The following is a 17127-nucleotide window of genomic DNA, read 5'->3' on the forward strand; positions in this document are numbered from 1 at the left end:
ACATTGACGATTCGTTCAATGTATTCATGCATAAAAATCAGCATCTCATCGATGAATGAAATTTTTGGTAAAGGCAATGAAGGAGGTGGTTTGCTAATGCGAGCTTTTTTGAAAATATTTTTTTGAGATTTTGGATTTGGAGAATCCGAAAAAGGTTTGTTAATATGTTCAAAATAGGAAGGAGGCTGCGTCGTTGAATTGATCTTATTAGGAGCACATTTTGTTTTACCGGTTGAGACGGTGGTTTCAAGTCAGTGAATTATGAATAACCATGCTTCCTCAATTGCTTTTTGATGTGGAGTTTCAAGTCAGTTGTTTGTGGATAAGAAATCTTCCTCAATTCTTCAATGTAGCATGGGCAGATTCAACTCGGTTAGTTGTAATATTTCCAAGGTGTCTAACCTGATCGGTCTAAGCACAAAAAATCTTCTCCTTCACCAGATTCATAATTGTACTTTCGATATATTTCAACTAATTTGGATATTTCTCACAAATCTTCTTGAAATGTATAACAGCATCGGCATATAACACTTTTATAGAAGAATTTATTAGAACATTCCATGCATTCATTATTCTTTCCACTATCACACAAGCTTTCACAATTATTTTATTTTCGCCCTTAATTTGTTTTCGTCCTTAACCAGCATCATGAACACTTATTATAGACTTCTCCAAAAAATGAAAACAACCAGGAAACAACATATATAAAGGACTGGAACCCAACCAATTATGCTTCCAAAAATCTATATAGTAACCATTTCCTAATTTGCATACTATATTATTACCAAATCAGCTTGGATTTGATTTCTAACTTCAGGTTGAGGCCTAAATATCCCTCCACCGCAACGAAGAACTTTTGCAATTTGCTTTCCACATGAGGTCTAAAATCAACCTCTCAATGTCTCTATATCTGCTTGCTAACAAAGGAAGCCAAATATAATTTGGCTCTGATAAGATTTTCCAGGCCTAGTTTCTAAGAAGAGTCAAGTTAAAGGATTCACAATGTCGAATCCTAAACCATCATCAGCTTTCGGCTTATAAATAGTCTCCCACGATACCCAGCTTATCCTTCTTCTATTTTCATCACCAACCCACAAGAAAGTGCACTGGATCTTAATCATTTAATGAATGGTGGCTTTTGGAGTAATGAAGAATGAGAAGTAGAAAAGAGAAATCGAATTAGAAATAGAATTCAAAAGTGTCACCCTACCTCCAATTGAGATTTTCTTCTTTTTCCGCAACACTGGCCTATTTCAAAGATTCAAAGAGCTACATCTAAAAGGGTTTATCCCGACTGGTGCAGACCGAGAAAAGTGAAAGAGGAGGGACCGATGGCACAAGATAGAAAGTTTAAAGCAACGAGCATGAAATTCGAACCCACATTATAACCAAGAATCTTACTCTTATGGAACTTAAAAAATAGATTTGAAGCCCATTCGAACCCATAAAAAACAACCTTTATAGTCCACAAATTCTCCCAAGAGGTTTGCCCAAGAATCTATATGCCTTCATAATTTTAACAACTATGCTACAATTTTTCGAAAATAGATCATCTCTTACTCTTTATATCCAGCCTTTCCTCCTGTGTTCATCCAATAATTGAGAAGTCATAAAAAACAAATAAACAAAAACAATACAATTTTAAAAAGAGTGATAAATTATGGATGAAGGGTTGTGATGAGAGCAAAAGGGAAAGCTTGAGATAATTGACACTAGGGGATCCCATCCCAATTTTTCTTAACCAACCACGCAAAGTATAATAACACATTCAACTATGCAACACACATTTACGTGGCAAAATCTAAGTAGCTCACGCGCATTACCTTCTGTAGACCCGGTTGCAGAGAATAAAAACACTCCGCGTCTCCTCTCATGACTTTCATTACCCAGTAACTGCTCTTTTTCGTACTGTTAGATCTCCTCTCTCACTCTCTCTCTCTACAGCTATACACTATATATATACATATAGAGAGAGAAAACAAAACGCGGTGAAAAAAACTAACACACGCCACTCTCAGATCTCTCCGTCTTAAACACACTTCTACTTCTAACTAACTAACTAACCAACTCTTCCTCCATTAATGACTTCTTGACAAGGTATCATCCTTATATTGCAATTGAAGTTCAATTATTCTTTATTTGTTTAATTTCTTCAATTTCCGTTCAATCCTAGGGTTTAATTCATGTTTAATATCGTAGAATTGCATTAATCTCGTTCAAATTTTCAGCAAAATCGAACAATCGGTTTCGCGGTTTTGCTAGTTAGTTGAGAATGAATCAGTTCTGATCTGTTGGAATTTGATCTGTTTATATGAACACAGTGCTATCGTTATTAACGATTGTTTGGAGAAGCAGTTGGATCATATGAGGTGTTCATTTGGTTGGATTGCTTCGCCGGCTATCGATTCAGATGTTCGAATTTTGCAAGCTTGTTGTAATAAGCAAATTTCACTCAGAGTTACACAGGTTAGTGTTGTCGATTTCGCTATTTGTGTAGAATTTCGAGGAAATGAATTGGAGTTATGTTATGTGAATGGGAGTTTATTTGCAGGTGAGCAAAGTGGAACCGTATCCTTTGATCCAAGGAAGTACTGTTTTGCAGTTCCGCGAGGTTTTCGGAGGTGATATAGGTTATCATGGCAGAAGGAGAAGAGCGTATTGAGCTTAAGTTTCGTATATATGATGGAACGGATATAGCACATGATAGTTATCCAGCTTCTACTACAACAGTTGGTTCACTTAAGCAAAAGCTAGTTGCTGAGTGGCCTCAAGGTTAGTCGTTTTGGTGGGATATGTCTTTGTATTTTTTCAGTTAATTAGTGTGTATGCATTAATATTTAAATCAACGGATGAATACTCTTAATGATCAAAATGATGTTACAAATTTTCGGAGGACTATGGGAGAGCAGGGTGTGGGGGTATCATCGGGGATAGCAATGGTGAGTGGCCAGGAGGTTTTGCCAAGAAGCTGGGATTGTGTAGTGTGTTAGTGGCAGAGCTTTAGGGGGTTTACAAAGGTTTAATGGTTGCAGAAGGCTCGGTTTGAGTGCGATCAGGATTAATGTTGATTCGATCAAAGTAGTGAATGGTTTAAATTGCTGTAATTATGGTAATCCCATTGGTAGAGCTTTGATTAAAAAGATTCGATCTTTTTTAGCATTTGAGTGGGAGATTGTTGTTAGACATGTTTATCGTGAGGAGAATCAGTGTGCTGACGCATTAGCTAGAAATGGAATTGTGCTTAGCACTTGAGTAGAATATGTGTTTTTATGTGTCCACCTCATATTAAACATCTGCTTGATGATGATTTATTGGGAAATTCGGTTTCCCATTTAGTTTCCTTTTGTTGCTGGGCTTAGGCCCTCTTTGTATCCAAAAAAAATAAAATAAAATTACGGAGGACTGATTTTAAGTTAAGTGTGTTTTGAGCACCTAAATGCTAGTTTAGTCTTTTCTCACATTAATTTATACATGTAGGAAGTTGATGATTCATTTTTCTTTTATATTGAATCATTGTTTTCAAATACTATATTCTTGTTTTATTCAATAAAGAACTCACTTTAAACGCATATCAAACTTACCTATTGGCGAATGATTGCCTTATGTATCTAGCTATTTTTTTGCTGCATAGTTGAGGACAGTAATAACATTAACAACCATTATGCCTTGTCATACTACTTTTCATGAAACAAGGTTAAAAGTTTGCCATTCTTTTCTTATTTCATATATCAATCCTTTTAGTTACAGAAATGCATATACTGCTCTGCTATAGTTCTACTTGTGAGTCCTGTCGCACTTGTTCAGCCAAAAAATAAAAGAAAGCATCGCTACTCTTGCAGATAAACGACTCCTTTTCCTTTTCTCATAAATAATACTTATACCCGTACCTATAGAAAAAACACATATCGGTATATCATCATTTTTATTGTCTATATCGCATGTTTGCCTCGACATTTAATGAAATATTCTGCTTACAGGAAAAACCGTTATACCAAAGTCAGTCAATGATGTAAAACTTATACACGCCGGTAAAGTTTTGGAAAACACCAAAACGCTTGCTGATTCCAGAATAACTTTCGGTGACATCCCTGGTGCTATTACCATGCATGTTGTAGTACAGCCTCCTATAGCTAAAAAAAAGACAGGTTTGTTCAATCTTTTTAACTGTGCTTTTGCTAAAGTAGTATGGCTCCAAGTACACCTGTGTTCTGGTACAGGAATAACATATTAATCATATGAAAAATAATAAGTAATTCGAATTATTAGATAAATGCAATTTTGTAAATACTACTCTGAAATATATCAAGCAAAACTCACAAAAGATGGCACAAGATTTGAAGGATGTTTTATTTAGTAACAAACCAATCAACTTATTAGTTATTAATTATTAGCAAAACTTGGTCTTTTAGTTGAACTAGCTTGTGAGATCACCTCATTGCAATGCCTGATCAATAAGCACCCAAGGTTAAGTGAAACCAACAAATTTAGGAGAAAAGAAGTTGTTATTGTGCATGTGCTTCTTGTACCCAACAAGAGCTTGCATTTAGCCCATTATAAATTAAAACAACCATTTAAAGATAACTCATACATTATATGTTAAAATTCTGTACAGTTATCATATAATTAATGTCTGGCTTGCATTACTACAATTATTTATTTAGTGATTTAGATTTAGTTGCCTTTATGCAAGTATATTCATTTGGTGATTTAGATTTAGTTTCCTTTGAGACGTATTTTTAATGTTTGACAAACTGAAGCGATATATTGCTATATTTTTCATGTGTTTTTTTATCTTGGCTTCTTCACAGAGAAGAAGAAGAAGAAGGAAAATATGCAAAAGACGAATTCATGCTCATGCACTATCCTGTAGATTAGAAAGTACACCTTGTGGTTCCTCTGGAGGATGATGGGTAGGCAGTGAACTATCCAATGGTATTGCGTCAAGACAGTTATGGCTTTCTCAAATTGTTGTTGCTTGCTTCTATAAATGTCAAATATTCATTTCTAGTTTGTCTTCGAAATGAATCAGATATCAACATTGTAATATCTGGCCTCAAAAAGTACAATAAGGGTGTTGCATGCCACAAACCAGGCGCGGTGGCTATGTAACTTCAGCTCATGCAGCCCCCAGCATTCAATGAATACATATTTGTTTGGAAGTAAATATTTTTAGGTAAGTAAAATCAACCAACATTGTTATTTGTTTGGAAGTAAATATGATTTAGCTGGCTGCATTAAATGTAGTGTTTTAAAAACCGGACCGGACATCAAACCGGTGAGGGTACTGGGTCACAGGTTTATTGGTCGAACCATTGGGTCACTGGTCGAACCGCATAACTAAATCGGGTTAAATCGGATAACTCGGTTGAATACATCGGTCGTTGTAACAAAATTATATAGGTATAAAATCTGTCAAACCGGATGATTCAGTTTTTACAAAATATAACTAGCACTTAAATTTTTTGAAAATATCATATTATAAATTAATTTATAAGTTCATAATCTAAATTCAAATTTTAAACATAGGTATCACATAATAAAATAGTATAAAATTACACGGTATAATTGCAAATAAAGTTTAATCGCAGCATAATCTAATTGAATAATTTATAACAAAATATTCACATTGTTTATTAAATTTAATTTTAAGAAAGGAAAAATTGTTTCAATGTTGGGACCTCTTTCTTCAATATTAAAATCATCGATAACAAAATCAACCGAATCTATAACATTTTTATTTTATTTTATTTTTTTATTTTTTAGGAAAATAATCAAAACGACGTTGATTTAATTTTTTAAAATAAAAAAATTAGAAAATGCAGTTAAACCGTCGGTTCAGAAAAATGTCGGTTTTTTTGGTTTTAGCGGCTTTGACTGATTTATACCGGTTCAATGATATGTCCGATTCAATTATTAAATCAGATCGATTATTTGGTCGGTTTCCAGTTTGACCGATTCGACCTATCTATGAAGGAAGAACGTGTAGATATTCTTCCAAAGCAAATTGATTAAATGTATCATAGCCAAATGATACTAAGCGGGTAAATCGATAAAAACTGCTATCTATGAAGGAGGAACTTGTAGATATTCTTCCAAAACAAATTGTGCAAATGTAAAATTCATTTAACTGCATCTTTAACCTAGATTTGTAAGATTTATATAAACTTATGGCCAAAATTACGATTTTAAATACTAAGGTCTAAACTTTTGGTCAAAGTTTAGACCGACAATTAGAGTATGAGACTATTAGTCAACTTATTTAGATAAAAAAATGACTGCAATTAAAAAAAAAAAGTTATAAAAATAAAATTAAATTACCTAATGACAATAGTTGCGAAGTAACTTATGAACTTCATTTCTACATCTTCTTAGCCTAAAATCTTTTATTCAACTTTTCTGTAAATATTTGTATGCTTATAAATCATTTCTAAGCTACAGACTATTGTATAAATTTAGTTGACAAATTATCGGGAAGTTTCTCAATATACTCTCTAAAACATGAGAACTTTCAGCATATAAGATGGATTGATAAAGACCTTGGTAGTTGTAAAATCCTGCAATCAAAATAGCTGTATTTGAAAGATTTTGTAGATCGCCTATTTATGGATTTAGTGATGTGAAAAAAAGCAGCAAATTAAACAATTATGTGCACAACACCACTGACCAATCCACCTTGATTGAAAAAAACCCCACCCTATGAAATTTAAAATTGTCCATCAAATTTCAGAGATACATCTTTAGACGCACCATTCTCTTTATTCAAAATGTTAAAATTGAGTCACACCCAGTATATTTTCCAAAATTTAATTCTGAGATGTATCTCTGGAATAATTTAATTTACACTCCATGCGTCCCTCTTTGAAACGTCCATTTTCACCATAGATTGTTCTGGAGATGCATCTTCGTATTCATACCAAACATATTTCGGAGATGCATTTCCGTAACCAGACCAGACAGTAAACTTCAAATTTGTTTTAGTGATGTTCAGTTGAAATTGACAATATAGTAAAGATATACTATGATGAATTCGACCGTACAACCGATATGCAGAAAATGACATATATATAAAGTAATAAATCCAAAGTACACAATGAAGTCGAAATAAGTCATAATAAAATACAACCAAAATTAAATCCAGAGTACAAATACTATAATTTACTGTGTTCAACGAACTCGGACTCGGGACCCCTTCTTCCTACATTGCTCATGTACTGCACTGCCTCCGCCATCATGGCATCTACAATGTCCATGGCCTCAGAGTCATCGAAAAGAGTTCTTTGTCAATACTCGTCTTCCCAATCTCCATGATATGGTGACATCTAGGCAACACATTGACAACATGATCTGCCCTAGCATACTCCTCCTCTAGTATCTCCTGATGAACTGGTCTCGGTGGATCTCCTAGAGCATCATGTATTATATAATGATGTTACACCTTGAAGAACCACCAGATGTAACCGTCTACGTAGCTCCAGTCACTATTCGCTATGGTACTTTGTGCCCCTTTCAGTACCAGATGATTAAGATAATCATCAAACATAGCACTCATATCTCTGTGTCATAGTGAAAGGAGCAGACATAAAAGGGTCTCTGGAAATGTATTGCATGTAGCCGAACTGTCGAATGACGCGCTCAGGAAAAAGAGGAAACGTCAGATGTGAACCACAAGCCAACCATCCCGACTATAAGACTTTCGTCAAAGGGGCGCATCTCAAGGTGATGATGTAAGTATGGAAGTGTATATCTTCTACTACCAAGTAATCAAGATACATTCTAAACGACTTTGTCGCCTGGTTCCTTTTGAGCGGGACGAATGCAGAAGCACGTGGCATATTCTCAGTATAGGCCGGTACATATGACCAACCAAAGATGCGTGGGAAGTGCTGGAGGACCCAAGCCTAAAAAGTGTTGGAACACATGAATCATTAGTAATGGCGTTGCAAAAGTGTAATGAAAATGACACATAAACACTAAAAGACCAATAAATATAACTGTCAATAGTCTGATGTTGCCTTTCACCTATTTTGTCTTCGACATACAACCCTCAAATAACTTACAATACAAGTTGACCAAACAAGTGCCCCCAATTGTACCCATGGATTCACTCAAAGTCATCGAAGTATCGCAGGTAGATGACATCCATATAAGTGACACTCTTGTCCATAATAATGGCATTGTCAACCAAATACAACAGGTATGCTTTTATAGCGTATGCTATAGGCTGCACAACTTGCTCATCATCAACAGTAGCCTGCTCTGCTCTAAGTTTCTCATTTGTATATACCCTCTCCAGGAATCAAAACCTAGCATGAGCTCCTTAGTTAGATTCAAACTCATTCATGACAACCTTTAGGTTAACTCCCATATAGTCTACCATCAACTCCAGTGCATCATCTCAATTAAAATTTCCATGATCTAAAAGTTTCCCCCTAATCAGAAGATACGACAGACACGAGACATCATCCAATGTGATAGACATCTTTCCATATGGTAGATGAAATGATGACATCTCTGTGTGCTATCTGTGAAGTCAAGCTTCTTCAACATTATATTTTGACGAAGACAACTACTATGTGCATATATCAAAGGATTAGAAAAAGCAACATGAGTAAAATGGTGTTAAAGCTGTATAGCGACAAGCAACAAAAGATTTGGAAGTATTACTCCGGGAATTACCGTGTCCACAGAGAATGGTTGGTTAGAATGCCATTCAACGGTTTTATTATTTTCGAGCTTGTTTTTAAATGATATAAAAGTAAAAAAGTATAAACAGAAAAATAAATACATTCTTAGAAGAGAATAACTCATCAAGCATGAACATACACTCACTCGTCACAAACTTAAACTTATCGACCAGTTATATTCAACCTAAAATACTTATCAATGTCATCATGTATCATCCACAACACCCACTGTATCATCTCAGAGGCGATCTCTCCACCAACCTCAACAACACAGAAGACAACAGTGTTACTCGCGTCGACGATCTCTCAGCAGAACACAACCAACACAGAGGCATTAAGCACATATACTCAAGTGAATGTCAACTCTAAATCTATCTCTAGAGTTTAGAAACTCATAGATAATCATCCTAGATAAGGATTCGAGCAGTATATCTCTATAGCAACACAAACCCCAAGCACAGAGAAAAAATCTAAGATAACAATCGACAAAGATTTGTAAAGCAGATTAAATATAGCGCCATGGGCAACAAATATACATGAGTCCAGAGTAAATATACAAACAAAACCCAACTAAGAAAGAACACACAAAGAAGAAGAGAAATGAATTGAAAACCTCCCAGTTTGTCAGCTCCGATCAAAGATCAATCCACCTCCAATCATCCAAATACAAGCTCCATAGTTTTTTTCTAAGCTAATCTACCCTAAAAATGGAATTGGGACACAAAACCCCTAAAACCATAATCTAAAATGTTTCAAATGAAGAACATATAAACAAAATCTGCGCAAGCTCGCTAAGCGAGATTACACTTTATTCATAAATATCTAGTACAGTAAGGGATCTCGCTTAGCGAGCTAACCGCGCTAAGCGAGATCTTGAAGAATGATCTACCTCTGTTATTGAATCTCCTAGCGTGCTACAACTTGGCTTAGTGAGCTTCTGAAAATTTTCTCCTTATTGCTCCAAAACTGCGTATCTGAAGTCGTGCTTTCGACACTTTATTGCTTGAGGCTCCGATATGCATCAATACCTATAAAACAAAGGAAAACTATCAAACGGTAGATAAAACGAATCAAAACTCAAGTATACAAATATTTACACAAAATTGGAATTTTATTCTAAAAACAGAAAGAATAAAATCGATAAATGCCACAAATATATACTCAAAATAACGATATTTTGGCACCTATCAAATGGCTATGGATCAAGATTGCAATTTTATAAAGACTAGCATTGATCTTAATTTATTGAGGTATAAGCATGCAATCTATATTGATAACTTAGTGCTCAAATTACTCCAAATATTCACTTGCATGCATGGTCCAAAGTAGTTGCATTACAAACTGTTTTTGCACATTAAAAAAAATATTTTACAATTTTCAGTTCATGAATTCGATTACCCCTATTTCAAAAATCGATTTCCTTCACTAAAATTTGAATTTCCAAAAAACAGTTTTCAGTTCAGGTAATCAATTACCCCTATTTCAGAAACCGATTTTCTTCACTAAATTTTGAATTTTCAAGAAACAGTTTTCAGTTTAGGAAATCAATTACCCCTATTTAAAAAATCGATTTCCTTCACGAATTTTTGGAAAATGAGTTTCAATGCTTCGCAATAAATCAATTACCCCATTTTTGGAAATCAATTTCCTGAGTTGACTGAGTCTTTTTTGTGTGTTTTCAAGTATGAACGTTTTCTCATTTACACCTTTTGAAACTTGTATTGTTTCATTAACTCGTACACTTTCAAAAGGGTGTTAAGGTACTATATATTTCATATATTTTCATATTTGAAAAACATCTCTTCCATTACAATTTAACATCAAATTAATAATTCAAAATTTCAATCAAAGTGTTTTGTTCTTGATATTTCACAAAGAAATTTTCTGCATGTATGTTCATTACAAACCAGAAAATTCATATCATTCTCATAAACACTTGAGCACAATATTGTCATTACAAATTGCTTGTTTGGAAGATAAGATCGATCCTAGTGATTGATATATATTCATCAACTTTATTTACTAAAATAATTTCTAGATTTGGTTGTAATTCCTTGTTGTCTAGGATTGTTGGAAACAATAGAGTAGAAAAGAAAGGATTGTTTTCTTGTTCTACTTGGTTGGTTTGTATCCTTGCTATCCAGGATTAATGGAAGCAAGATGTTGGAATATTCCTTAAAACCTTTGTTGACGAAGAGAAAGAAAACATATTTCCAGATTGTCAAGAATTCAGAAAGCCGAAAAGTAATCTAGTTTGAGTGATTTACGATATCGGGTTCGGTTGGTTCAGTTCATTGATCCATTCATTAATGTTAGAATATTTTATATTAATTTGGAGATCATATAATTTAATATAAAAAGATATTATAAGATATTTATAATATTCTAAAAGATATTATAAAATATATTTATAATAGTCTAAAAGATATTATAAGATATATATATATATATATATATATATATATATATATATATATATATATATATATATATATATATATATATATATATATTTATAATAGTCTAAGAGATATTATAAGATATTCATAATATTTGAGAGATACTATAAGATTATAATAATATATTTTATTCTAACAATTAAGGAGATATTATTGAAATTTGGTATGGATTTGTTGGATTTTGGCTATTATAAATATGTATCTCTTCTATTACTATAGTGTGACAATCTTAGAGCTTACAGCAACAAGGGAGAATAAGGGTTTAGGGAATTCCAAGGGAAAACTTAGAAAGGCAAAGGTTTTTGGGAAACCTTTGGAGTTATATAAGGGGATTGGGAAATACTTTTAAACACCTTATATTTGAGTGATTCTTATATTGAGAGTTGGAGAGGTTAGGAAACACTTGGGTAGAAAATAGGGTTTGTTCTTTGGGAACTGTGAAGACTATTTTCTTGTAACTCATTTGTAATCTCTTGTAACAACTTTCTGATCATAGTGAATTGGAGAGCTGCTCTCTCCTCCAGAGTAGATCATTTGGTCGAACTGGATAAACAAACCTTCGTCTTTTTCTCGCCTTATTCTGTTATATTATCTATTACGAATTATTATTAATGTAGACCATTTATGTTGGTTGCTACTTTTCTTTGCCTCACAAATTGATATTGAATTTTGTCGTAATTAACAAGATTCACAACACAATAGAGTTGAGTTTGAGAGGATTGTTCTTATTTCAATTTGGTTGATCATAAGAGGATTCTTCTTGGTGATTGTGTTGGTCTTGTACAAGTATTAACAATAGTAAAATCATTTTCATGTTGAAATGGGACTGGAGTACTCTCGGACTGTGAGGGGAATCAGGATATATCTTTGTGCTCTTTATTTTTCCGCACTTACTACTTTGATAACATCAAGATAAACCAGAAAAATAACCACCTTCATCCCATAAACCAGAAAAAAATTTAAAGTACCTAATCCACCCCCTCTACGAATGTCAATGGGGCGGAGCGGGGTGGGTGATACATTCCCATCACAATCCCCGCCCTCGAATCTATTCCCCATCCCCGCTACAGGGGGATTTTGTCCCCCATCCCCGTCCCCGCGGATCCCCAAGGTTTATAAACATGATTTTTTTTTTATTTTTTATTTTAAACCAAATTAATAGTAAAAGTTTCAAAAACTAACCACAAGAAATTTAAAAATTATTCCTTTATGATAAATATATTGTTTTAATAATATTTAATCTATAATATTGAGTGTCATGACCACCAAAATTTTAAACTAAAAAAATTGAAATAATCATTTAGATCTCACTCTTTTACTAACAATACATATATATTTTAAATTTGTGCATAAGATTAATTATATGAAATGACAGATAAACTTACATAATAATTTAAAATTATATATTAATTAAGGACATTATGCTATTTTAGGCGGGGCGGACTCCACGGGGCGGGGATATTTACGCCACCCCGTCCCCGAAGGCATTCGGGGAGACTTTGTTCCCCATCCCCGTCCCCGAAGTGCCTTCGGGAAGACTTTGTTCTCCATCCCCGTCCCCGCGAGGAGAAATCTACCCGTCTTTAGGACCCCAAACGGGGAATCCCCATGGAGATCCCCGCTAATAGAGGCAAGTTGACACCCCTAACCCCTTCTTAGGCGCACTCTTGAACTTACAATTGGCATCAGAGCAGGTTATAGATAACTTGTTCCTAAGAGATCCAAATGGCTTCCGCAAACGCAAATAAGTTCTTTAAAGATGGTGGTAGTAACAACAAGCCTCCATTGTTTTGTGGTGAATATTTCGATTTCTGGAAAATTTGCATGAAGGAGCATTTAGAGTCACAAGGAAAAGAAGTTAGGAAAGCACTTGTAGAAGGTACTTTCATTCCAAAAATGGTTGTTAATTATGTTACCTCCATAAAGCCCACAGCTTCATGGGATGAAGATGATGAGAAAAAGGTTATTTATGACAAAAAGGCTATAAATCTCCTTCAAGATGCACTTAGCATGGATGAATTCTTTCGTATTTTGGCATGCACAATAGCGAAGGAAATATGGGATACTTTAGTGGAAACTCATGAAGGAACCGCTGAAGTTAAAAGATCAAGATTAAATACATCGATTCAAGAATACGAATTATTTAGAACACAGCCCCGAGAGTCAATCCTCGACTTGCAGAAAAGATTCGTGCACTTAACAAATCATTTGAAAGCACTTTGTATGACTCTTACTACCAATGAACTTAATCTTAAAGTGATTAGTTCTTTAAACAGGGAATGACAACCAAAAGTGAAGTCAATATCCGAGAAGAAAAATCTATCCAGAATGACTTCCGCAACATTGTTTGAAAACTTCAAGAATATGAGACGGAACTGAGAAGACTTGAAAAGCATGAAATTCAAGTAAAAGATTCAAAAGACATTGCATTAAAGACGAGAGTCAAACATTATGATAAAAATCAAGAGGATGATTTCACTAGTGAAGAAGATGATGATCTTATTAAGAAGTTTGAAAAGTTTCTAAGAAAAGAAAGAAAAAAGGAGATCCTTAAAAGGGAAGCACCAACAAGGAAGGTTACATTCTTTGAATGTGGAGAAAAAGGACATGTTAAAAGTGAATGCCCTATACTTGAAAAGAATAATAAATACTTCAAGAGAAAGAAGGCTAAAAATTCAAAGAAAGCATATGTAGCATGGGAAGATAATAAAGTGAGTCCATCTTCCGATTATGAAATCAAAGAATGTGTTAATCTTGCATTGATGGCTTCACACCACTCCGACGATGAAGAAGAATATGTTAGTAATGAAATATCTTCTTATTATAATGATTATCTATGTGCTATTGAAGAACTAATTAATGAATGTTAAATTTTGTATAAAAAGGTGTCAACCCAAAAGAAACAAATTTTTTCACTTGAAGAAAAGATTGACACCATGGAAAAGAATTTTGAAGTTGAAAAAAAAAATTTTCTTTAAAAATAAAAACAAAATCTTACATGCAAAGAGTGGTATTCACTTTCTTTTCAAATTGTCTAATTAAAAAGAGTTCTTCAAAGATATGAAAAAAGACAAATTGATTTGGATAGTGTTCTTAGTCAACAAAGATACTACAGTGATAAAAGTGGAATTGGTTATTCTAAATTTGATAAAACAAGTACTAGTAAAACTATCTTTGTTAAGGCAAGTGACCAATCCAACAAAGAGAAAGTGAATAATACACAAAAAGTTCATCATCATCGTAAGAAAATATTTCCTAAAAAGAAATCTTATGTTCCAAGATATAAAAGTAACTTTGTTCCCATATGTTTTTATCGTGGTATAAGTGGCCATACACCTAATGCATGCTATGTAAGAAATTTCAGTATAGCAAGGGGGAATTATGTGTAGGTTAAAAAGGGAACTAAATTTGAAGGACCCAAAGCACATTGGGTACCGAACAAAACTTAATTTGTTTTGTAGGTTTACTTGAAGACCACTTCAAATCTTTGGTATCTTAAAAGTGGTTGCTCCAAGCATATGGCAGTAGAAATAAACTAATTTTCATCTCTAGTTCTAAAGTCCAAGGATTCTTCACATATGGGGAATACCTTAAAGGAAGAATTCTTGGCATTGACAAAGTTGGAGTACTAACTTTCACATCCAATTGAAGATGTACTTTAATGTTGAAAGACTAAAGCAAAATCTTCTAAGAAAAAATCAGCTTTGTGACAAAGGATTCAAAATCATATTCACCAAGGATGAATGTTTGATGAAGTCATTCATGAGGTAAAACTCATAGTTAAAAATTGTTTGTACTCTCGTAATTTCTCTATATATTTTAAAGTTTTTTCGATCCTTTTTGCTAATGACAATTGGAGAATATATATATATATATATATATATATATATATATATATATATATATATATATATATATATATATATATATGTATATATATATGTGTGTGTGTGTGTGTGTGTGTGTGTGTGTGCGCGCGTGTGTGTATCTGTATGCTTGTTTTATAATAATTAACAGTTTAAAATAAATTGCAGGAAGTATATAACACATGTCAATTGTTAACCCAGTTTGATGCAACGTCACATACATTTGGGGCATCCAAGCCTAAAAGAAAATCCACTATAATAGTATTAGTTTGAAGTTCTAAACAACCTCTAGTTTTACAAACTTCTCACCTAATGACTACCTGTGATATTTCTATCTAAGACAATCCTAGATAAGAGACTCATATTACTTCCCTTCAATCACACAACAGTGATAAACATACAGCAAATCCAAAAAGATCTTATGCAGGATATTCTTGAAGATATTATATTGTTTCCTCAAATGTTTTGACATCCAATCTTAAGAAATAAATCTTGAGATATCTCATGCTTTGAAACAAATATTTAGAGAATTAAATCTTCACACATGCATCTTGGGCCGCAGAAATCATGAAACAAATCTTTAGAGAATCTTTAGGATCTCACGCTAAAAAACAAATCTTTCAAAAATAGAAAACAAGACACGTTCTGATGTCGTACTAACATGTCAAGACATTTTGTCCAATATCTTTCTAGAACACTTGTTTTAACAAAATGCAGCCAACAAAACAAAACCTAATAATTCTCAAGGTTGGAATCTCTGGTTGCTGCACTTTTTTCCTTGTCGCTTACTGATTCAAAGTTATTCTAGGGCAAATACCTAAAAGGTGAAAAAATTATAGGAGATTTTTCCATCAATTCTGCCTTCAAAGCTAGACTAGATGCCTTAGTCACAGTCCATACAGTCTATAAATTCATCTTCTCCTATAAAGATCCCTTTAAGCCATTAATGTATCGAGCTACGTTATAGCTCTCTGATTCCCCCAATTCATTACGCTCAGAGAAACGCATGAACTTGATTGTGTATTCTGTTACAGTTCTTTTTTTTTTGTGAATACACTAAATATACTTCTTATAAATAATCTTCTCAAAAATCACTCCTGCATCAATTGCTTCATTCTTCGCCAAGATCTGACAGGCCTTTTTTCTTTTCCTCTGAACAACAAGCTTATGCCACCAGACAACAGTAGTACTTTTCAACCTGATCTCTACCATCTTAACTTGCTTATTCTCAAGGACGCCCATAACGTTGAAGAACCTGTCGACGTCGATCTGTCAATCCAGAAACTCCTTTATTCCCATTGTTCCATATAATAATAGAATATCATCCTTCACTCGATAATCATGGCTATGCCGATTCCCACTATCAACTACCTTTTTCTCGTAGGGTTCTTCTTCTTCAGAACTCGAATTTTCAATAATAACAACATGATAATTGTTTACACCCTGCAGAATCCTAACATGTTCTCCTCCTCTATCTCTTCGTTGATCCCCGTTGTTGTTGGTGTTCACCTACCTCTTTGTCGTTGACTCTTCAGTTAAAGCAGTTAGAGCTGCGGTAAAAGCCGTGGTAATTCGTTCAAGACCTACTCTGGACACCGGTTGATCTCCCATGGATGATCAAGTTACGAAAAGAAACAGGAGAAAATCTGTTTTAAGTCCACCTGACACAGTCGAAAACACTAAGGATTAACAAGCACTAAACCTAAAATAAATTACAGGGTTGTAAGCGCAAAATCTGTCATATAAACTTTAAAATCAACCAGATAAAAAAATACTAAATTTTATTAAGATCAGAGATAATCTTGACAGCGACACTAAAAATGTTTAAATAAAAAAATATTCTAATAACCTTTTAATTCAAAATATAAATAAAATATAAGATGAGAGGTATGAGACGTCGATAGATGTACATCAAGAGTCGGGGTGGAAAGAGGCTCTCCTTTAGTATAGTGTCCATGTTATGCGTGTCCACGAGTATGTTAGTTGAATATATGTCCCTCACCTGAATTGAACTTCAAATTGGGCGTGAACTCTTTTGGCTAGCAAAAAAATAATAACCCTTTTTAATATGTTTCGTGAAAAGAGTCACGGCGGTGACTAATCAACCTATCACGCTTT

General features: G+C 33.8%; 1 protein-coding gene across 1 annotated transcript; it reads left to right on the forward strand.

The window, feature by feature from the left end:
• Positions 1-1869: 1869 nt before the first annotated feature.
• On the forward strand, positions 1870-5202 carry LOC131610857 (membrane-anchored ubiquitin-fold protein 4-like). The gene is made up of 5 exons (XM_058882912.1): positions 1870-2097; positions 2322-2466; positions 2552-2772; positions 3978-4145; positions 4809-5202. The coding sequence occupies exons 3-5, from the start codon at positions 2637-2639 to the stop codon at positions 4868-4870; spliced, it is 366 nt and encodes a 121-aa protein (XP_058738895.1). The 5' UTR covers positions 1870-2097; positions 2322-2466; positions 2552-2636; the 3' UTR covers positions 4871-5202.
• Positions 5203-17127: the final 11925 nt, after the last annotated feature.

This window comes from Vicia villosa, linkage group LG6 (assembly GCF_029867415.1).
Source record: "Vicia villosa cultivar HV-30 ecotype Madison, WI linkage group LG6, Vvil1.0, whole genome shotgun sequence".
Lineage (NCBI taxonomy): Eukaryota > Viridiplantae > Streptophyta > Magnoliopsida > Fabales > Fabaceae > Vicia > Vicia villosa.

Bases quoted from the DNA above. Each gene is read 5' to 3' on its own strand.
- LOC131610857 (XM_058882912.1), top strand. From the start codon at position 2,637: ATGGCAGAAGGAGAAGAGCGTATTGAGCTTAAGTTTCGTATATATGAT. The intron at 2,773-3,977 runs GTTAGTCGTTTT...TTCTGCTTACAG, and splicing joins AGTTGCTGAGTGGCCTCAAG to GAAAAACCGTTATACCAAAG. The intron at 4,146-4,808 runs GTTTGTTCAATC...GCTTCTTCACAG, and splicing joins TATAGCTAAAAAAAAGACAG to AGAAGAAGAAGAAGAAGGAA.